Source organism: Podarcis raffonei, chromosome 3 (assembly GCF_027172205.1).
Source record: "Podarcis raffonei isolate rPodRaf1 chromosome 3, rPodRaf1.pri, whole genome shotgun sequence".
NCBI classification, from domain to species: domain Eukaryota; kingdom Metazoa; phylum Chordata; class Lepidosauria; order Squamata; family Lacertidae; genus Podarcis; species Podarcis raffonei.
The window spans coordinates 50,015,651-50,038,461 of NC_070604.1; the positions used below are offsets into that span (position 1 = coordinate 50,015,651).

The 22,811-nt window shown below is 41.0% G+C and overlaps 1 protein-coding gene across 5 annotated transcripts in view; it reads left to right on the top strand.

Moving 5' to 3' along the window:
• The window catches only part of GRIK2 (glutamate ionotropic receptor kainate type subunit 2), a 439,072-nt gene that overhangs the window by 171,783 nt on the left and 244,478 nt on the right, over nucleotides 1–22,811 (top strand). For all 5 annotated transcript variants that reach the window (XM_053381545.1, XM_053381544.1, XM_053381541.1 and 2 more), the window contains exons 5-7: nucleotides 10,089–10,270; nucleotides 14,793–14,846; nucleotides 18,527–18,700. In XM_053381545.1, the coding sequence (XP_053237520.1) occupies nucleotides 10,089–10,270; nucleotides 14,793–14,846; nucleotides 18,527–18,700 (410 nt within the window). The remainder of the gene's footprint in view (nucleotides 1–10,088; nucleotides 10,271–14,792; nucleotides 14,847–18,526; nucleotides 18,701–22,811) is intronic.

Genomic DNA, 22,811 nt, shown 5'->3' on the forward strand with positions numbered 1-22,811 from the left:
TTAGTAAATAACACTTTCCAATCCGTTTTGTAGGGTGTGATGATATTGATTCTGGGTGGTATCATGTAGCTTTGTATCCTCTCAGTACAGAATATTTTAAGTGACCTATGCAATAATGCCAAGGGCAAACACAATTAGTAATTATGTGCTAGAGCTAATTACTGCATGGTGCCTTCCTTTTAATGGAAAGCTATTGTTTTATTAGTTCAGTATTGTTTAACTGTATTTGTTTCTCATTGTTAAAAAGCAGAGAAAATTTATATTTTAATTATTGTTTTGATGGCTTTAGCGTCTCTGCATTAAGAATCTGTCATGACTGTGAACATTAATTTGACTTACATTTAAATATTCTGCTTTTTTATCCCCATAAATCATGTGAAGTTCACTGAGACTCTGATGGAAGGAGAAGCCTGGCTGATTGTTCTGAAAGTAAAGAATAAGAAGCTCATGCAGCTGAATTGCCTGTGTGACAGCAGAGAATGTACCTCCCTTCCCCCCTTTTAAAGTGAGATAATGGAAAGGGTGTGTTGTTCTGGTTCTGACTGTTGAAGTATAGCATATTTTGTTTCCCCTAAAAAAATTATATGGGACTCCATGAAGCCAGAGACACCGATTTGACATCAAAAGTCTTTAGCTGGAATATTGTGAGGGGGCGGGGGGATGGTGCTCAGCCGGATAACGTAAAGGAAAAAGATCATATGCAACTTAAATAGGGCACTATATTACTGTGCAAATGTGTGTGTATCTTTAATGTCACACATTTCTCTAAGTCAGTCTAGCTAGTATAACCCAACAGTTAATCTCTTGTAAAGGCAATTGAGACTCACAGGTGAAATCAAGGCACAAAAGGCAAGGTCAGATCAAACAAGTAAAGTTGAATTAAAAGCCAACAAGATCAAGTCACAGCAGGCAAGAGCCGATCAAGACAGGGAAAGTCCATTCAGAGTTTCTTTTAGGCAAAGGTCAAAGGAAAGCAGGAACTTGGATAGCTCCATTGAGTGAAGCTGTGTCCTGCTTTCATAGCTGTAGAAATACATTGTCTGCAGGAAATACATTGTCTGCTTCTGCAGGAAGCAGAATCCTTTCATAGGCTGACAGGGTGTGTCCTATGGTTGACTCCACCTCCCTAGAGGAGCTGGCTAAGTACTTAAAGGGAGCTCATCTGATTGTTGACCTCTATAAGGCTTGGGAGATGAAGATGCTGAAGAGGACTCAACCTCTGAGCTGGTGGGTGACTGCAGCAATGTTGTCCTTACTCAGGATGGCTATTACCAAAGTCCGCCCCAAGGGAAAGGAAGCCCACCACCACTTGGGGTAATAGGGTCCTTGCTAGGAGGGAGGGGAGTGTTTTCCCACCCCATTCTACCCACTTGCCTCTGGAAGCACTGTTCACCCACCTGTATTTTAGGACTGTTCCAAACTAAAAACAAAGCCCACCAAACTATATTATAGTATATATTTTGGAAAGCAGTTTGTTTGTTTTCTAGATGCTCACGTGCCTAATAATCATCATAATAATGGTAATACTTTTATTATCTGCACCCCTTGTATCTGACTGGGTTGCCTCAGCCTCTCAAGATATCATTGCTAAACCTGGTATGAGGGTTCCTGAGATGAGGGTGGGCATTCTTCATTGACATTCAGGTGCCAGGTGCCATTTTGATTCAAGATGGTGGACTGAAACATCACTTTGATGTGTCTGAGCCTGTTTCTTGACATAGTTTGGGCTGCCTCTTGAGATAGCGTCGCCAAATTACACTACCCATTTAAAAACAGCAATATATTTTTGATTTCTAACAATTCCCAGGCAGTGCCTGGAACTCCCCACTAGTATTAAACAAATCAAATAATAGGTTGCAAATTAATTAAATATGTTCAGTATGCTGTCACACAGTCCACATTCCAGCTTTTGGTTTTTATCATTAATTTAGAGAATATGCAATATTCATTTAACTGGGACTATAAATTTAATGTGCAGGTTTGCTGAGACTGAATTATTTTATGTGCTTCCTCACTCTTTTTTAATACATAAACTCTGGAAACAGAGATCTCGGGAGATTTTATTTCTTGCAGTCACAGTAACAGATGACTTTGGCCTCTCTCCCTCTCGCGCTCCCCCTCCTCGTGCAGTCAGCTGTTCTGCACATGGATGCCAACCACTCTGAAGATCACTGTTTCCCCTCCATCAACTTCTGTGCCTGAAAACGTTCTCATTGGGATTCTGCACCACTTTTTGCTGCATAGTGATAAATCCTCATCCTCAACATTTGGCAGTTTAGGGAACAGTTTTCACAACATACATTTGGTTAACAGCCCTCATATATTTTACTGTCAAGACCAATTTTGCTATAGCATCTCCACAGGCACATGCTTAGTCAGTTTATACATAAAATAATGGATTAGGAGGGGGACATGTTAAGCCATCAGTCCACTTAAGTAATCATCCAACATATGCATGTAATGTTGCCTGTTTAATGTCCCATTCTTATCGAAAGAAGGAACGAAGGTCTGATTTTAACACTGAAAGGGGTGTATAGTGAAGAGAACAGATTCTCCTCTCTACAGTGGCTTACCTAACCACAGATATTATCCTCAAGCGCTTATTCCCTCAGCCGAACTTTAATACTAGAAATAATTTGGCCTGGCTGGAAGCCATCTAAGGGAAAGTACAGTAGGGATGTGAACCATAGACAATGGGAAGGTTTTGCAACTTGCATACCCCTTTTGCAATTTCAAATCAGATCCCCTCTTCCTTCTTTATACATTGCTAGGGCAGCTCTGTTTTTCAACACAGAGCACTCCTGTCATCACGTATAGAATTGCTTTGCATTACAATATGCTCTCTGTTATTGAGAATACATGATTGTTGACTCTGCTGCTGATATTTCTTCTGCTTTGTTCCATTCATCCTGCTCCTTTCAATGCGGTATTCCATTTTCTTCTGCTCCCTTGTAATCTTTCACCTTGTTGTATTATTTGTTGCCCCCAATACAGTTATTCCCAGACGGGATATCTGATGAATTGGCTTTCGTCTTGTGTATGTTTGCTGCTAGGCATGATATTAAGCGCAACATTTCTGTGTTGTAGGCTGCATTTTTATAGCTTCACTCTGTTCTTCCTGGGAGTTATGTGACTATCAATAACCTTGTATGATTTATATATTATATTATATTTGTAACCCACTTTCCTGCTGGCACAAAAAGTAGCATTCCAAAAAAGAGCAAATTCCAAACACAGATCAAATATAATAAAAAGCAATCAGTGACAGAACGTGACTGAGAAAAGCACAAGCTCTCTACCTACCTACACACCCTACCGCCACCCCCAGGTCTCCAAAGCAAAATATTTTTAATATTTCCAGAAGGCTGGGAGAATAATGACCAAGTGTGCCTGCTATACTAAAGAATTCCAAAGCCTGTGTAAGTGCAAGGGATGAAAAGGCCTGCCTCACATTTAAAGTTGCGGAGGGGTGATCTGTATGAACTGCTCATTCATAAGAGGATACCACAGCAAATACTTCCAGAATTAAAGGCCCAAATCTCCCCATTGCTGTTCTCTGGAAACCAGACAGCTGAGATCCCTCTTGCCAAGTATAAATAGTAAAACAGAAGCTTTGTGTGCAAAGGTTCCTTGTTTAGTTCCCAGCATGTCCAGGTAGAGCTAGGAGATATGAACAGTCTTACCTGGATATGAACATTAGCTGAGCATTCACTGTGTATTATATGGAGAACTTGCAACTCTTGTCATTTCTTGGTGCACTTTGTTTTAGCTGTTGTTGAGGTTGTTTTTGGAGAAATTCTTGTCCAATTTATGCATGTGCAGCAGCAGCAGCAGCCTTCCAGCTGGCCGGCTTCACACCCTGGATGTGTTTGCCTGCCTGGAACATCCTTGAACTCTGATAATGCCTCTTGCATGTCTGGATGGAGAACAGGGAGGGCTGCATGGATGTCTGTAGAAATTAGCCTATCCTAGAAAGGTAAAATTTGCAATCATTGCTCTGCTCACTTCCACTTCTGCCCCACCATGCACTGGTGTGTGGTCTTTGGGTGATTTCCCAGAACAGAATGCAGCCCTCAGGATGGAAAATGTTCCCCCTCCATGCTGGGGAGCTTTTGCCAATCACTATAGACAGAACTGAGGTAAATGGACCAATGGCTTGACTCTCTTGCTATGTTCTTCTGCTCTCTGCCAACTCTGTTCTTCCCTATCTTCTGTGTCACCGTCTTTCTCTGCTTCTTTGTTGTCTAAGTTTCAACTTTAAACCACATTAGATAACTTCCCACAGCCTTGACTTAATTGTGTTAGATGCTCCCTAAGAGGCTTTTTTTAAGAAAGGAACTCTTGCAGTCTTTTTACAAATGGAAGATGATAGTCAAATAAAGTCTATGGAGACTTCTCTAAGATTCAACTGATAGTTAATATATGGTAGTCAAGATTTGTGAACATATGGTAGCTAAGATTTAAGAACGTTTTGTGTATTGCTTTCTAATGACAGCCCAGAAAAGATAATATATGCTGGCTGATATGTAGGATATGGTTAACACCAAATTAGTGTATGTTGTTGTTGTTGTTGTTTAGTCATGTCCGACTCTTCATGACCCCATGGACCAGAGCACGCCAGGCAGTCCTGTCTTCCACTGCCTCCTGCAGTTTGGTCAAACTCATGTTCGTAGCTTCGAGAACACTGTCCAGCCATCTCGTCCTCTGTCGTCCCCTTCTCCTTGTGCCCTCCATCTTTCCCAACATCAGGGTCTTTTCCAGAGAATCTTCTCTTCTCATGAGGTAGCCAAAGTATTGGAGCCTCAGCTTCAGGATCTGTCCTTCCAGTGAGCACTCAGGGCTGATTTCCTTAAGAATGGATAGGTTTGATCTTCTTGCTATCCATGGGACTCTCAAGAGTCTCCTCCAACACCATAATTCAAAAGCATCAATTCTTCAGTCCAGCCTTCTTTATGGTCCAGCTCTCACTTCCATACATCACTACTGGGAAAACCATAGCTTTAACTATACGGACCTTTGTTGGCAAGGTGATGTCTCTGCCTTTTAAGATGCTGTCTAGGTTTGTCATTGCTTTTCTCCCAAGAAGCAGGCATCTTTTAATTTTGTGACTGCTGTCACCATCTGCAGTGATCATGGAGCCCAAAAAAGTAAAATCTCTCACTGTCTCCATTTCATCCCCTTCTTTTTGCCAGGAGGTGATGGGACCAGTAGCCATGATCTTAGTTTTTTTGATGTTGAGCTTCAAACCATATTTTTCACTCTCCTCTTTCACCCTCATTAAAAGGTTCTTTAATTCCTCCTCACTTTCTGCCATCAAGGTTGTGTCATCTGCATATCTGAGGTTGTTGATATTTCTTCCGGCAATCTTAATTCTGGTTTGGGATTCATCCAGCCCAGCCTTTTGCATGATGAATTCTGCATATAAGTTAAATAAACAGGGAGAAAATATACAGCCTTGTCGTACTCCTTTCCCAATTTTGAACCAATCAGTTGTTCCATATCCAGGTCTAACTATAGCTTCTTGTCCCATGTAGAAATTAGTGTATAGATAGGTAATTATAAATAATTGCCCTTTTCCTCTTCCTTTTTATTGACTAGTGTACTAATGTAACTAAATATACTAGTAAGAAACATTGATTCAGGAAGGGGTTTGTGTCAGAATCCCCTGCTAAAATGAAGGGGAAAACCCTTCATTTTAGCCGTGTCTTGAAGTCATTGTGATGTCAGTTGACTGACCGTCAACTGATGTCAGTTGACTGACAGGTAGGCAATCTCATGAGACGAATTCTGATAAGCCAAAAGGTTTCCCACCCCTGAAGTAAATGGTGGATCCTGCAGTTCTGCTTTTTCTGTGAATGGGGCAGACACAGTATGACTTTGCATTTAGTTTGGCTTTCTTGAGTGACAATAAACATGTCCATCTGTTGCTGATTCTTGTACTAGCCAAAATTGTTTCATCAATTTGGGAAGTCTAACTATTTTACAGTTGGTCAAAGTTTCCTGTAAAGGCATGTGTGTGTGCATTTAGTTATGGACCAGTTTTATGAGATTTAACAGCAAAAACTATGCCTTACCCCCAATATATAAAACAATCCAGTAATCACGGGGGGCGGCACATATATCAAGGATGAGGAACCTATGCTTCTCCATGTGTTACTGAACTACAGCTCCCATCATCCCTGACCATTGGCCATGTTGGTTGGGGCTGATGGGATTTGGAGTCCTACAACAACTGGAAGGCCATAGATTGTCCATCTTTCATCTAACACTTCTACTTAACTGGTGCAGAAATGGCTTTTAGATGAGCAGAAAATGCAACTTTGTTTGCAGCCTGTTGTTGTATGTGAAATATTCTTGTACAGCATTAATGAGAATGATAAATAGCTTGACAGGCTGGCCAGGTGGCATGGCTGTGGCATGTAAGGTTGCTGAACAGGAGACCTGGGTATTTGGAGCAAATTTGGGATGCTTGTTTCCCAGGGCTGGCGGAAGTAGAGCATGAAGAGGAGGTGATGTGATTGATCTCTTTAGAAGAAGCTGCCAGCTGGAGTGCTTGCAAACCGCTCCTCCTATTTCTCCTTAAAGTCAAATTGATGGCAGCTTCTGAAAAGAGCTACCATTCACACATTTTTCTAACCATTGAGCTGTAGAGCTGAAAGCACAGTTACTCCTAAAGAGGAGGAACAGCTTATTTAAAGGGTCAGAAAGAGACACATATGGTGAAACAATGGCAGGGAACAGACCCCTGTTCTATGCAGCTGTTCTTTCTAACCTGTTTTTAAAAAATGATTTTGGAGCGGCAATTCATCTTACAAGGGTACATTTTATTTTTCTTATAGTAATTCTCCCTATCAAATATGCAGCCATTTATTTCCCCTCTGGAATTTAAAATGGTATTTTACAACCTCTTACTTCAGTCTAGTTAAAAGTGCTACTTTAATTTTCGAGGGGATTTCTACCCCAGGGTTTTTAAAGTCTTTGTAGTCAAGCAATCATCTAAATTGATGTTATATTTCTAACAAAAAGCTCTTGCATATGTTGCAACACTTTCACCTCCTTCCCTCCCCATTTCACAGTCTCTCATTCCTCTAACCTGTTACTGTGGATGAATTATACATTGTTTTTAGCTCTGCGGTTAGAAAATATATTGTGGTAAAATAATTGAATCTATTACCTGTAGAATTATGGCAGCAATACAAGACAGCATAACTCCCGGCTGTTTGGGAGTGGGAATGCTGTTGACTGAAGGGACTCTTGGGATTGAGTGAGTTTAATATGTCAGTAGGCAGGGGATTCTACAGATAACAGTACCATGTGCTTTGAGTAATATGGGCCTTGAGCAACAGGAACTGCGTGGGAACAATAGGGGTAGAAGAAGCCTCAGGCAGTGCCAGTTAGAACACCAGAGATTGTGCAGAAATAGCGTGTGTAGGGTTTATTGGAAGGCCAGATATGATATCAACAAAAGCTCCCCGCTACTTCTGCAGTATGTATAAGTTCCTCCTATTTTACACACAATATATCTTCTGATTTGTTCCATTACTTCCACTATGCTTAGGATTGTGAATGTTTGTAAAAAGTTAAGTGAAACCCTTGGAAGGAACAGGAGGTTCAAAGTGAAGAACATACCCTCCAACATTTCTCAGATGAAAATAGGAACGTCCTATTTGATGATGATGATATTTGTACCCCGCCCATCTAACTGGGTTGCCGCAGCCACGCTGGGCAGATTCCAACATATAAAAAAACACAATAAAACATTAAACATTAAAAACTTCCCTATAGAGGGCTGCCTTCGGATGGCTCAGGGATCAGATAACTCCATACCCACCAACATTTCTCCTATGAAAATAGGGAGGTCCTAAGGAAAAGTGTAGGATGAGGGTGGCGCTGTGGTCTAAACTACTGAGTCTCTTGGGCTTGCCAATCAGAAGGTTGGCGGTTCGAATCTCCGCGATGGGGTGAGCTCCTGTTGTTCGGTCCCAGCTCCTGCCAACCTAGCATTTCAAAAGCACACCAAAAAGTTCAAGGAGATAAATAGGTACCGCTCCGGCAGGAAGGTAAACGGTGTTTCCATGCACTGCTCTGGTGTCGGTGTTCCATTGTGCCAGAAGCGGCTTAGTCATGCTGGCCACATGACCCGGAAAAACTGTCTGTAGACAAACGCCGGCTCCCTTGGCCTGTAAAGCGAGATGAGCGTCGCAACCCCAGAGTCATCTGTGACTGGACTTAACTGTCAGGAGTCCTTTACCTTTTAAAGGAAAAGTGGGACATTCTAGGATTAAATCAGAAACTGGGAAGGCTTCTGTAAATCCAGGACTGTCCCTGGAAAATAGAGACACTTGGAGGGTCTGTGCTCACTTTCCTGAACCACCTTGATCAGTCCATCTTTGTTCAAGTAGAAAAGTGCCCCAGCACTTGCCTACGTGGATTTCAGTAGTCAGTAGATCTTACTGTATATCGCCAAGGGCCATGACAATGACTACATGGATTGCATTAAGCTATAGCTTGAGGTTTCTCTTGATTGATTTTCTTTCTTTCTTTCTTTCTTTTTAAAAAGTATGTCTGGTTATGTCTAATGGTTAGCTCTAGGCTCACTGAAGTGTGAAAGCACTTATACTAGGAACTGGACTGAGACCACTTCAAATCCATTGTATTGTAAACTTGCTAAAGTGCTTTCAGATAACATGGGCTGAATTCTTTCACATAACGTTCCTGATTTTCTCCCGCTAGCATTTTGCTCTAAAAACCTGTGTGGTAAAAAAAAAAAAAAACTGTGCAGCTTAGTGTGAAAATCTTTTTTCCTGCCTTTTTTATTTCTTTAGGTGTGAGCTAAAAATAGTTTTCAGTGCCCTGGACAGTCATGCTTATTTTTTTTCAAAATGGTAAAAGCAAATGGGTGCTAAAATCTGTTAAGAGTGTTGTGGTGAAAATATATTTCTTTTTTAAAACTAAAATATTTTTCAGCCATTTCTCACATTCATCTAGTATGATTTTGATCATTTTCAAAAATAGAGACATCTGTACAGAGTATTAGCTGTACAGAGTATCAATCCATAGTAGAGTTATACTTTGACCTATAGGCATAGAAACAGTAACATTTCAAATTTAAGTAATTCAAACTTATTTTATTATATATATTATGTTTTTTCACTACGCACATAAACCATATACAAAAGCAAATACTTTGAAAACAATACTTTGAATTAAACAATATGAATATAGTGTTTGTTTTTGCATGGCCCCACCTTATCCTATAGCATTGTTACTATGCATCATATGCTTTTTTTTTGCTAAGACCTGATTAATCATTCTGCTGCTGTTATGGACCATCTCTCTCTCTCTCTCTCTCTCTCTCTCACACACACACACACACACACCATGGCAAGGGGTCCTTGTGACTAATGCAATCTATGTAAAGAGGCTTACTATTTTGATTGCCCATGCAAATGCCTCACCTTCCTGAGAGATGTTGGCATAGAAGCTTTCCACTCAAAAGAGTCAATCTACATGATAAGACCTCTTAATATGTTATGACAGGGTTGACTGAAGTTCCTTCCATGCAGAACTTAATGAATGAATAACTGTAGTGAATGAGGCAACCCCCATAACTGATTTAGAACACTGGTGCAGATTTTTTGTGTGAATGTCCATGCTGGTCTACAAAACCAAAGCTGCATGTAAAACTAGGTAGATTAGTCTCTTAGAGTAACTAGTATGATTACAAACTATTAGTGCAGCACACTGGTATAAATGAATTAGAGGATTGCTACATATTCTTCAGTAGAAAATACCCTAACTCCCAGATAAGGAAGATTTGTCCATATCTGAGAAGGTAATCCGAACTCAGGCTGCTTACTGTCTATCAATATTAGGAAAGAAGGAGGCAGAGAAGCTGCTTGGAGTTGGGATTTTATTTTTAAACATGAATTTCCATATTCACATGCTAGTGAATGCAAAAAGGAGGAAAATTTGAATGTGTAGAAGCTACAAAAAGGGGGGGGGGAATCCGGCTGCTCTTACAAGATCATATTTTCGCTTCAACGACTTATCCTTGGGTCTCCTTTGTCTCTTTTTCTGCTGAAAAGGTCTCATTCGATTGCAAGAGCTTATTAAGGCTCCATCGCGGTACAACCTGCGACTAAAAATCCGCCAGTTACCAGCTGACACAAAGGATGCAAAGCCCTTGCTCAAGGAGATGAAAAGAGGCAAGGAATTCCATGTCATCTTTGACTGCAGTCATGAAATGGCAGCAGGCATTTTGAAACAGGTAATTACACCCCTTTCCTAAATACAACTCTAAGGTAAGCCAGAGACGGTATTGAAGTGAAGGTTTGGGAAACCTAGTTATGATGATGGAACCCCGTTAGCAGTGACCAGAGTTATTGTCACGGCACATGAAACATTGACTCTGGAATGGTCAGCCTGTGGCCCCTAGGGCTGCACGAGGCCCTCTACCTAATTTCATGAAGCCCTTGCCCTAGTTTCAAAAGCCTTCTGTCAGTGATTAGTTCAGACCTCTGGAAAGAGCAATCTATTGTTCCTCCAGCAGCCTGCTGGGTGGGGAGCAGTTGAGAGTGATAGTGCGTGCGGGTAGGGAGAGAATCAGAAAGACAGCCGACAGAGGTGGCAGAAAAGAGAGTAGCCTGAGCCACCTTTGGTTTGGTGCCCCATGTGTCTTCTGCTCCATCTATTGATTAGTATATGGACCCCAGCAGGTTGCCCTAGAGGGAATGTAGTTCTCAATCATTCCAGGGTGCAGTCTGATGGTACATGAGGCCACCACTTTGTTGAAGTCTGGATCTATGCCTGGATAGGAAACTGCGATATAGAGGTGTGATATAAAAGTAAGAAAGCAAAGAAACAAATATATGGTTTCCTGTCCCTGCACTAAACCAATGCCAAAAGCAAAGCAAGGGGGAAAGGAAAACATTCATTCCTCAAATGGCTCTTGAATTCCAAACCATAATATGCAGCAAAGGTGCCTCTATATGCTACCAGAAGTATTCTAATAATGTGGATTGTTTACTTTAGTCGGGCAGGCTGCTACCCTAGAGTAAAACTTCCTGATTTATTTTCACCTCTTCTTCATCCGACCATTGTTACGTAAAGCCTCAATATATCTAAATTGGTGTGGTCAGATTGCTTGCACTCCACAGTTTCATCTGTTTGGATGTGGTCAGCGTTCACCAAGAACCTCTCCCCAATCACATCATAACAACAGCAGTACTTAAAAATGTTGGCACCACAGAGAGTTCCAAGTGAAGAGGAGAACATTTCTAGGAGGTCAGAAGCTAAAAGCACTGAGAAAGTATTATGGTCTTTAATATAGACCCAATATTGGGACATGTGCAGGCTCCAGAGTGCCTTGTATGTGGTAAGGGTGTTTTCGAAAACAGGTCCACATCATGACATTGGTGAACTGGATCCCATACTGACTTGCCCACTAGAAGGCAGAACTATTTCCATCTGGGCTTGAAGTGAGTGACACTGCTGGAGGAGAGCAATGTAAACCTTAAGCTCTTCATTCAAATTAGCACGACAGATTTATTTGGGCTGGGTCTGAGTCACGTGTCAACCTAAGTCTTGGTGTTTTCTACAAAATAGTTATTCACAAAGTCACAAAATGTGCATTACCTTGGTTTATTGGACATGGTAGTCTGCTCTAGCACAGAAGTTTGTATCTTGCAAAGAGGTGGGTAAATATGTGCACCTTTCCTTTCCTTGAAGCTTTTGTTTGGAGACTGCCATTGTTCAACCACCTGAGCATTGGAGATGGAAACTAATGAAAACTTACTTTGTCTCCTCTGTCCCGTGGTCTTACTTGTGTTCATAAATACAGGTGAGATCTTAACTTTTTAGTCTGTTCATGGGAGGAGAATTGTGCTCACAGAAGGGATCCTCTCAGCAGTTCTGCCTCTGTTCACAGATCAAAAAGTTAAGATCAAAGCCATACTTTTGTTGGATCGCAGCCTAAAAGTGCAACAAAAATTGCTGATGTCGTTTGAATATTCATACGCTTTAAAACACTTGAGTCCAGAGTGTTTACTAGTTTTGTGCTAGCTAAAAACCCAGCAACCTGAACAATAAGTTAGTCCATCAGCCAAGTTGCATTATTTATAATGGACCAATAGGTTGTAGGTGAGCAGCAACTGTGGCTTTTATTAGTTTCTCTGTCAGCAAAAACAGCCCTGTACTATATAAGTATTAGAGCAAAGTGGAACCCTGGCTTTATCACTCCCATCTCCTTTACACAGTAAAAAGATTTTCTTTGCTGAATTATCTCTTTCCCATCTTGCTTATTAATGGCGAGGATTTGTTCTGCCTAATGCTCCAAATATACAAAACCAATTCTCAGGCTACTTCCTTGAGCAGATCAGGAACATTCACTTGAATATATGCAGCCATGGATTTACTTTTCTTAGGAGTGCACTTTTTGCATATGAATTATTTTGTTAAATATTTCTTTTCTTTCCCTCTTGATACTCGAAGCACTCTAGTTCATTTAATAACACAAGTGTCTTTTTAAAAATTAGGCTTCGGCACTGATATGCAAAGTGCCCCCATACCTTGCCACCCGTATTTGAGTTGATTATGTGTGTAACAGCATGATGAGAGTTTCATATTCTGAATCCATGCTACATATATTTTGCAATGAAGAGCACTGCAATGCATTCAGCTGGCAAAGGATGAAGGCAGTTGCATTTTAATACTCCTATTTATTTTCACACATCTTATGCAAGTTGGCTTTAAGACTTAGTGGTGTTGTCTAGAACCAAGCCTTGCATTCCCCCAAGCCTCTGGTGTAGGAAAAGAGAAGAACAAGCACTGTTCTCTTCCCTGACTTCCTTCCTTGGAGCATGAGGTGGCATAGCATAAATGCCTGCTCTGAGTTGCCCCCTCTCATGCTCCAAGGTCTTTGATGTGGGGGAAAAGATGTAGAAATTCTGCAACTCTGCTCTGGAATCTCAAAGCAAGCAAATTAGCAGCCTTTTCTGACCTCGCCTTCTCCGTTGAAATCTTAAGAGGCTTGTGAGCCGGGGTCTAATACGTTCCTGGGGTATGACTGGACTGCATCTGACCTCTAGCCCACATACCCATGTGGGTAGGTGAGAACATTACCCTTTCCTTCTGCTGTAGCTTAAGAGCCAGAAAGTGGCAGTCTGATGCACTTGCATGTTTGTAATGGAGAATGATGCCCACTCTGGGGTTTTGGTACAAAATGGAATAGACTTCCCTATCCCTAATCTATATGTGGTGTACATTCCCATCACTGTGTAGCAGTCCGAGATGCTGATTTTCAACCCTTCCTCTTAATTCTTAAAAATCCATATCAGAAGATTAACGTTATTAGCCACAAAGCGTGGTGCTGATAACACCAAGATTGCAGGTTTGAACCCTGTATGGAACAGCTGCATATTCCCGAATTGCAGGGGGTTGGATGAGATGATCCTCAGGGTCCCTTCCAACTCTACAATTCTATGATTACTTACCAAACAAAGAAGACGGGTACAGTGAGGCTTCAGGGATATGCTTTTAGCCCCAGCCTCTGAGGTCACACCAATTTCCCCAGACTCTCACATGTTTAGGCTGCAGCAGGGAGCCTCAGGGAGCTGTGAAGGTGTTCAACCTAAACTAATGAAGTAAGAACCACAGGACTTTGGCAGCAGGGCTGAAAGTGCTGCCCTGTTGTATCAGTGTTCTCTTTTGATAAACAAGGCCTGAAATAAGCTGTTCTTTGTGCTTCTGTTTGATTGTCTCTTGGTCATCAGAACAGCCTTAATTCCTCTGAGGAGCTGCCCTGTTTGGTGATCTTTCAGGCATTCTTCTCTGTTTTGCCCGTCCGCCCCACAGAGGGAAAACACTGCAGAGAGGAGGTGTGACTCAATCACAGGGATGAAGCAAGGCACCTTCCTGATTCTTGTCATTCAAGACTCCTCAGTGCTCTTTTGTGCACCTCTTTACAGATTTATTTAGCTTCAATTTCAGCTCATATATTCACAATAGCTCTTCCTATTTTCATCCATTTGTCTACATGACACCATCTTGGTGGATGAAGGAAGTTAGTTCTGACCACGGCAACATTAGACTCAGTCTCACTTATTAATCCAAGAAATGATTATGGAAAATCTAAACTGCACAGCTGAAGCTGATGTGCTGCTTAGAAAGATTTGGAAATAACACCGGGGAGTTGGAAAGTAGCCCTGGTGCTTTATATGAGCCATTAATGCTTAAAAAATGTGCCTGCAGTGCTTGAAGCTTAAGTGCTGCTTGTAGGGTAGGGTGTTGAAGTGTTCTGTGTTTGCTGCCAGCCTTCAACCTCCCTTTTAATTGAGTAATATTGTTCACTTGGAGTAACTCTACATTTTTCTCATTACGTATCCTTTCTGGTGAAGACGTATAATAAATACAATTAATGGAACCATTCTTGATTCAGATTTTTGGTTGGCATCTGAAAGCTCCTATTAATATGTAAAACTGTAAGCTTCTTTCACATTTGCAGCCCTAAACAGTTCACTAATAATCTTTCTATCAGCAGATTTGCTTCATAAATTCCTTTAATAGCAAGTAATCTGCTCCAACTGCTAAGGAATGATTTGCTTGACCTAATTTTAATATGATTCCAGCCCTATAGTTTCATCCCAATGGTATTCTTCAGAGAGCCTTTCATTATTCATATAGGTGTGATTAAAAGCAATGCTATGTGTAACCTTAGAAATATTAAAAGCAATGTTATGTAACTTTAAAATAATAATAATAATGTGTGTGTTTGATTCCCCCCACCCCTTTAGGCTTTAGCAATGGGAATGATGACAGAATACTATCATTACATCTTTACCACATTGGTAAGTAGCTTATAGGAATCTGCTGGCGGTCTCAGACAAAGGCCTTTGGTTTCTTAATTATATTGCTTGACAAAGTGAAAGTGGTCTCTCAGGAATAGAAGAGAAAGAAGTACTGAGTGTTTTCTCCTCTTGATTTTGATAAGTTGCAGCGGAAGCTCTGGAGGATGGTTTAATTAATGTTCGTAAGTATTATTCTGGAAAACTGACACTCCTTGCGACAAAAGTGGAGGGCAGAACTGATTTTACAGTTTTGCAGACAGTTATTTGTTCTGGAGAAACACACAGCATGCAGTTCAGAACGAGCAGATCTCTTCTCCCTTCTTTTTGGAGGAGACTTGTTTGATCCTATTTGTTTTGCAGTAAAAAAGTGTTTGTCAACACCTGGGAACGTTTTGGGTTTTTAGACAGCTTGTTGCATTTTGGCTCTTGTAATTAGATAGGGGAAAGTTCTATCTGAATCAGAATAGCTTTAGTCCCCTTTGTACACTTGGTAGCCTCTTGAAAGAATAGACAGGAGCACGGAGGAAAGTCTCTAACCATTTGCCTCCCTAAGTCATAATGAGATCGTGCCAAAAATCTGCTTTCTTGCATTCTAGTTTTTTGCCCCACACCCTTAGAGGAACTCACCAACATACAGGCAGGACTTGGAGCTCACAAACAACCAGAAAACTGCCGTTGTTAGGCTTTTAATAGATGTACATTATAGGAAACAGAGCAGCAATCCTGAAAGTTTTGCAATAGTTTCTAGATCCATTCAAAGGGTTTTCGCATTTGAAACCTTAAATTCTGCCTGTGTCCAGAGTGTCCGATGGAGCATTCCTTCCTGTGTGGGGAAGGGCCATTGCTCAGTAGTAGAGCATCTGCTTTCCATGTGGAAACTTCATTCCCTGGCATCTCCAGGCAGGGCTGGGAGGACCTCCACCTGAAACCTTGGAGAGTCGCTGCCAGTCAGTGTAGACAGTTGTGAGGAAGAGATACCAATGGCATAAGGCAGCTCATAGTCCCATGCACCCAATGAGGCTTGTATTGTGTGGAAAGAATGAGATGACTAGAAAGGGACATGCATCCTCATTCCAGTTAGCAGCCTTCTGCTGTCAAGCAGCATTTGTTGGTTTTGATATGTCTGTGGAGGAGAGGCAGAGTGGAGGGGAGAGAGAAGCCTAGCAGATTAAAGTGGATTTCAAAATGAGCCACTTTCAGATGCTGCTGCTGCTGTAAATGTCAGCCGCCTGCTGCATACTTTATCGGCACAGATTTCTTCTGGATGTTCCTGCTGGAGATCCCGAGTGATCTAGTGGTTAAGCCCAAAATAATGGCAAGAAGGCAGTTCTATGGCTGATTGGACCAAGCCTAGTAAACTGGCTTGCTGGAAGTCTGTCTCTCTGAGTTCCTTCGAAGAAAGAGCAAGGGGTCAGGCCAACCCATAAATGAATCAAATAAATAATAAAATAAACATGCCATAAAAGTTCTGCACTTCAGGATCAGACTTCTGGACTAATTACGTATCCCCATTTGCTAATTAGGTCTCGGGAGTAGGCTGGTGGGAGGGTGGGTGTTTTGCCCCCCTGAAGAATTGAATGTAAACTTCAGCAGTTGACAACTGAGGATAATTTGGGACATGCCAGGAGATGATAGATTTTTATGCTCAGCGGAGCCATGTAACTTCTATCACTTTTTGGCTCCTCTGCTTTATTAATTACTTCTTACCTGACACAGCGAAAGTCGTGTCCAATAAATTTTCTAGTCACGCTGTTTAGCTGTGCTGTTTGGAAGTGTACTTTCCCATGATTGATTTGGAGCCTAATGTAATAGCTCATTAATTCTCTGAACTGTTGTGCATATTTATTATAGTTTTGAGTAAACAGGAATGTGTTTAAATTACATAATTATTTATGCTATTGTCCAAGGTAGTCTGGAAGCCACCCCAAATTTAAAAAGTCGGGGGGGGGGAGAGAACTTTGGGGCATTATTTCAAGCAGTTCTGCACCTAGCCAAACCTCTTTCCCTATGCTGTGGGGGAAATTTGGCACCTCCTATCATGTCTTGGTCATGCCATCTCTTAAATTGTTATTGAGAAGTGCCAGACACTTTTGCACATTCACTTCTGTTCTCTCCTCCTAAAACACTATAGTCAGGAAGATGGACTAAGTCAAACTATATGTGGTAGTGTGGGTATGTATACTGGAAGATTAATGTGTGATTGGACTATATCTTGCCAGATAGGTAATTCGGTCTTCGCACTTTTCAGCTGTGTGATAATACTGTATAATTCTTACTGCTTCTTCTCTGCCCCCACCCCACCCCCACCAACTAAATAGTGTCTTAAAACAAAGGTGGAAGGGCAGCTCAGTGTTTTGGAAAGTCACTGTGCATTGTAGCATAGACCCAGAAGAAGCATCTACGTGACCTAGTCACATTGTGAAAAATGATACTATAAACTCTAATTGGAATTTGGAATGTTAACTATCTCTGAGATTAGCTTGGGTTCTTGCATTAACAATGAACAATTAATCATATGCCACTGTCTTGGAGGGGGGGACTACTGCTGTGCCTTCTCTCGTTCTCTCTCTCTCTCTCTGTGCGTGTGTGCACTGTTCTGTCTGTCTGTCTGTCTCTCCCTGCCTTTTACTGAATAAATAAGCGCATCTTGTTTGATCCCTGCCAAAGCACTGCTGCTTCAGAAACTAATAACAAAATTTCAGCCTTTGGCAAGAAAAGTAAAACTTCACATTTCCCATACAAAGGCTAATTTTTTGTCCAGTTAATAGAAGTGGACATTCCTGCCTGTTGAAATCAGGCAGGTGCCTTCACTGTACTCTTTTTATTTTGTTGATATGTTTACCGTTTTCCATATCTATGCTGAACAAACTAGTTAGAGTGGTACCTTGGTTTGCATACGTCTTGGTTTGCATACGTTTTGGATTACAAACATGTCAAACCCGGAAGTGCGTGCCCCGGTTTGCAACCTTTTTTTGGATTACAACCCATTTTTTTTGGATTACGAACAATTTTTTTTTGGAGGCCCCATTGGCGAAAGCGTGCCTTGGGTTACAACCTGTTTTGGTTTACAAACAGCCTCTGGAACGGATTATGGTTGTAAACCAAGGTACCACTGTATGTAGCCCTATTCAGGTATTCTCCCTCACACAACTGACAATCTTGTGAGTGGCAGAATGTTGCAAAAAAAGGGAATATGGTTCTGCTTGTGAATTTGTAGATTTTAGCACTGGAGAAAATTTGTTGAACTTGGGTCTTTCTATTATGTTCCTGCATATAATATCTGATATCTGACAAACCACTGAAAACTGGCTTATTAAAGCAGAAAAGCCTAACACTTGCCTAATTCAGGTTTATGGAATGTTAGTAAACAATGGAGTATGCAGCTCACTGACTTTGCTTGACTTTTCCACATGTTGTTAATGGCTATTCAGGTTCGTTTGGGCTCTCAGTGCAGATGTAGGTAATCAGAAGCAGTATAAATTAGTCATTTATTTTCATGTACATGTAACGTTGTTAGCAATTAATTCAATGCACAGTATTCTGGACTTTTTGAGCACTGTTTATTATTCTAAAGTCACCATAATTGCATTGGAGAGGGCAATAAATACTTGTTTGAATGGAAAAGATTCAGGATGCGTGATAGCAACTACAAATGTCCATCCTTTCTTCTCTTCCTTCAGGACCTCTTTGCTCTTGATGTGGAGCCATATCGGTATAGTGGGGTTAACATGACTGGATTCAGGATTTTGAATACAGAAAACAGCCAAGTGGCATCCATCATTGAAAAGTGGTCCATGGAACGATTACAAGCACCTCCAAAGCCTGATTCAGGTTTGCTGGATGGATTTATGACGGTAGGAGCACAATCTACAGTTTAGTTCATGTGGACCTACAAATGTTTTAGAATTTCAACCTTCCCTTTAGCTGTGTAGTTGGTTTTATTACACATTTCCTTCTCAATGCTTTATTTTGCTGTCTTCAACAAGATGCCTCATCTATCAGTCTGTGATATCTGAGAAGTGAAGCTGAGCAAATCACATGAAGTATATATCAGAGTGTTTGGCCTGAATCATGCAACTCGTCGTGGAAGCACCAGATACTAAGATTAGAATTTCATTGTAGTACATATATATTTTAAAAGAGGGTCGGGGGATCTGTTTTTAGGAGGCTTCATGTAATCTGCCAGGGAAATTTGGCTTTTAAGTTTCTGTTGTAATTTATCTGGGTCTGAGTTAACTTCTATTGATGTGAAATGGGGGTTTACTTTCATACTGTTAAACTTTCGTGATGGCCAGATGACTGCAAATAAACAAAACTGCTAAGATTGGAAGGTTGAGGTTTAGTACTGGCATGTGGGCACAGAAGTATGGGCTGCCTTTATTTTTCCTAGAAGGCTCCACAGGAATGACACTGAGTGGTGGAATTAAAAAATGGTGCCTCTGATCCAGCAATTTTCCAGGGGGGCTGCCTTCTTTCACACACACCTTGCAGCATTCTCAAAATTTAAGCTGGGCTCTTCCTTAAGGGGTACATAAATATTGTAGTGGTGACAATGAGGGAATAGAAGAGTTTTCATCCATCCTTCATTTAAATCACAGTAAATATCTAATAGATGGCCATGGATCTCTTGCAGTTACGTTCCACACAATAAGCACAACAGCACTGAATGTGCTATCTGGATGAAATATCACATTTCCCCAGGTGTAATATAGGTGTGAATGATGGATGGGGGTTGCACTGGTAACATGGACATAGGTGCACCCTCACACATGCGCACACTGCCAAAACATTGGCATAGTCTTCTATTTTAGATTTGACTTTTTTCAATCTTAGTATATACTTTGCTGCATTGGGTTTTTGAAAGAGGGTAAGATTTTATACTTTAGCATTTAAGTCTCTACATTTGCAAAAAAAAATAGAAAAGAAAAGCAGGGGGGAAGTGAATCTTTTGCTTACTAGATAAAGGGTTATTGTCAACACTGGGAGCATTCCCATTTGTTTAATGCAGTGGGCTTATATTGCTTATACATTTCATGTTCTCTTTTTCTCCTGATGTTGTAAGGCAATAGGAATCTCGGCGCAGTTCCTTGTGTCTGAAAGAAAGACCCATTATTGGTGCTGCTAACACAGTCATTTGTCACTATATAAGATTCTAGAGCTTATGCATTTTTCCCTTGGCTTTATCTCTGAGCTATAGTAGGAAATAAAGAAAAAAGGAATTGGATTCGTTTATGAAGTCTCATGGCTCAGTTAACCCCTTTAATTGGTTCCTAGGAGCTATCATCTGAGTCCATCTATTCAGCTGCACAGTAATGAATGTTTTGCGCTTTCTGGGCAAGTAGGGTGGCAGTGGTGTAAGGGAGAATTTCCAAAGTTGCTTTGTTAGATGTTCCTCTTGGCTATCAAAAGCTTATCTTCAGATCTATTGCTGACAGTGTGGCAGCAGCCAGTGGGCTTTGCTGTGCCACAAATTATGGATTATCCTCCTGTTACTAGCTGTAGGTCTCTCTTGTAGGGAAAGGAGTCCAGGTAGCCAAAATTAGATGAGCTCCTCCTGCACTCCTGGCTCTTCATTATAGAACAAGATGGGAGCTAACATGAGATGCATTGTAGTGGAACAGTGCTGTTTCTTTCATGTGAACTGTCCATTCATCTCATGGGGGCAGAGGGAGTCCAGTTGCACTTTGTCGCTGTCAGATGATGTGCTTTGTTTACAATTCACTCACCCTTTTTATGAGGAAACATATGACGCTCTCTGATGTCTGCATTCCAGAAAGGTTTGGTTCTGCCTCATTATATTAGAAAGTACATAGGAAGCAACCCTATACCAAGTTAGACTGTTGATCCATTTAGCTCAGTACTGTCTGTGTTGATTGGCAGTGAGTCTCTCCAGGGTTTCATAATGGGGGTCTTTCCCAGGCCCACCTGGAGATGCTGGGGGCTTGAACCTTGGGTCTTCTGCATGCAGAGATCAGATGCTCTCCCACTGAGCCATGACCCTTAAGTGTCAAAACTTAAGTGATTCCAAGTTACTTTTTGTTTAGACTAGGCAGGGGCGAGTAGAGAAGAGTTGAATGCCACCAGCCTTTTACACACAGTGGCCTTTTATATAGCATTGAATTTGTTCTAGATAAAATCTACTCTTTAAACATTTCCAACAAGGTGCTTGCCCTGTTCTTAAAGCAATGCAAAGGGTTTAGCAAGATCTTATCGGATTTGGATTATTTTTTTGGTGGGGCGGGGATTTTTCTTCTTACAGCTATAACAAAGAAGCACTATTACTGTGACAGAAAAGAGCTAAAATGCTGCCGCTAGGGACCTAAGTCTTGATGGAAATTCAAGAAAATGGTTTGCAACTAGGATTTTCAAGCTAATTTGCCATGGACAAATTGCTTAAACACTTTCGTCATGTCTCTGATTCCCCCAACCACTGCAGTCGTATACAAACACTTATTCAATCTACCTCACAGCATGTCTGAGAGATTAATTAGCCAATGCTGGTATGATACTTAGAAAATCTAAACCACTGCATCATTATTAATAAGGAAGTCAGAGAAATTGTCATGCTTCCAGCTGCTGTCTAACTATAGAGCTATAACCAGAAATAACTTTTTGAATTAAAATGTGAATTCTATATATTCAGTAGAACTGTTTTCTGGAGAATTAAAAGCAATTGGAAGAATATAAAGGAAAATGAAGAGTGAACAATAACCATGTTTGTGCAGTTTGAACAACATGTATGAAACTAGATATTATTTAATCTGGCCACCTCTAAAGAAGGTGGAATTAATTCACCTCTGCAAAAAATGTTAAGTCTAGTTGGCTTGACCTCAGTGTTTCTAAGCACCCATTTATATACATGTGAGGCCATTCAGGATCTCATAATGTATTTTATAAGTGAAATTGCTAATTTCAGTATCAAAGGGCATCCTTTTTCTGTCCATCAGTGAGTGGAATCTATTGCAAGAACAGTGCCCTGTGGGGTACTATCTATACATAATATATACAGCAGTTTAGGATACACTCTGTAAATATAAATTATTATTAGAGCATGTTTCCAATTTAATTGGGACATGCTAAATCAAGAAAGTTGTTTTAATTTCATGTCTCCTGGGAAACTGATTTAGCTTAATGATACCGATGGCTGCTTATTTGGAACAATATTAGCATAAAAATCTGCCTAATGGGTGTGCATTTAGCTAGTGCCAATTAGTTAAATGTCACTTAGCCAGGTGTTAATAGGTATAAAATTCTGGTGTCTGGACACATGGAAAGATACCAAATCAAAATTAAGGTTAGATATTTTTATGAACAGTCTGGCCGCTTCTGTCATTAAATGATTTTTTAAAAATGGGACGGAATCAATTTTCATTAAACCTGTAATCTCCATGGACAGTGTTTGTTCTTCCAAAAGGTTAGCCAGTAAACTCTAGCACCTGTCCCAAAGTGGAGGCCATTATGCTAATACAGGACATCATGGCCATGTGAAAGGTCCTCTCATGGTGTAGTGGGTGAGAGGGTTCTCCCTCTCCTGACCTGGACAGGTGATGGGTGCTTATAACCTTGATTAGCCTAATTGTGTGGGGGCAGGAGGTGGGGAGTTGCTTCCCCACACAACCCCAAGCCAGTGTGGTGTAGTGGTTAAGAGCAGTAGATTCATAATCTGGTGAACTGGGTTCACGTCTCAGCTCCTCCACATGCAGCTGCTGGGTGACCTTGGGCTAGTCACACTTCTTTGAAGTCTCTCAGCCCCGCTCACCTCACAGAGTGTTTGTTTTGGGGGAGGAAGGGAAAAGAGAATGTTAGCCGCTTTGAGACTCCTTCGGGTAGTGATAAAGCGGGATATCAAATCCAAACTCTCTTTCTTCTTCTTGTGTTAATAGTTTCAGGGTCTTATAGGAGCACAGGCATCGTTTACTTGCATATAATGTTCCAGTTACAGAAAGGTAGCCGTGTTGGTCTGCC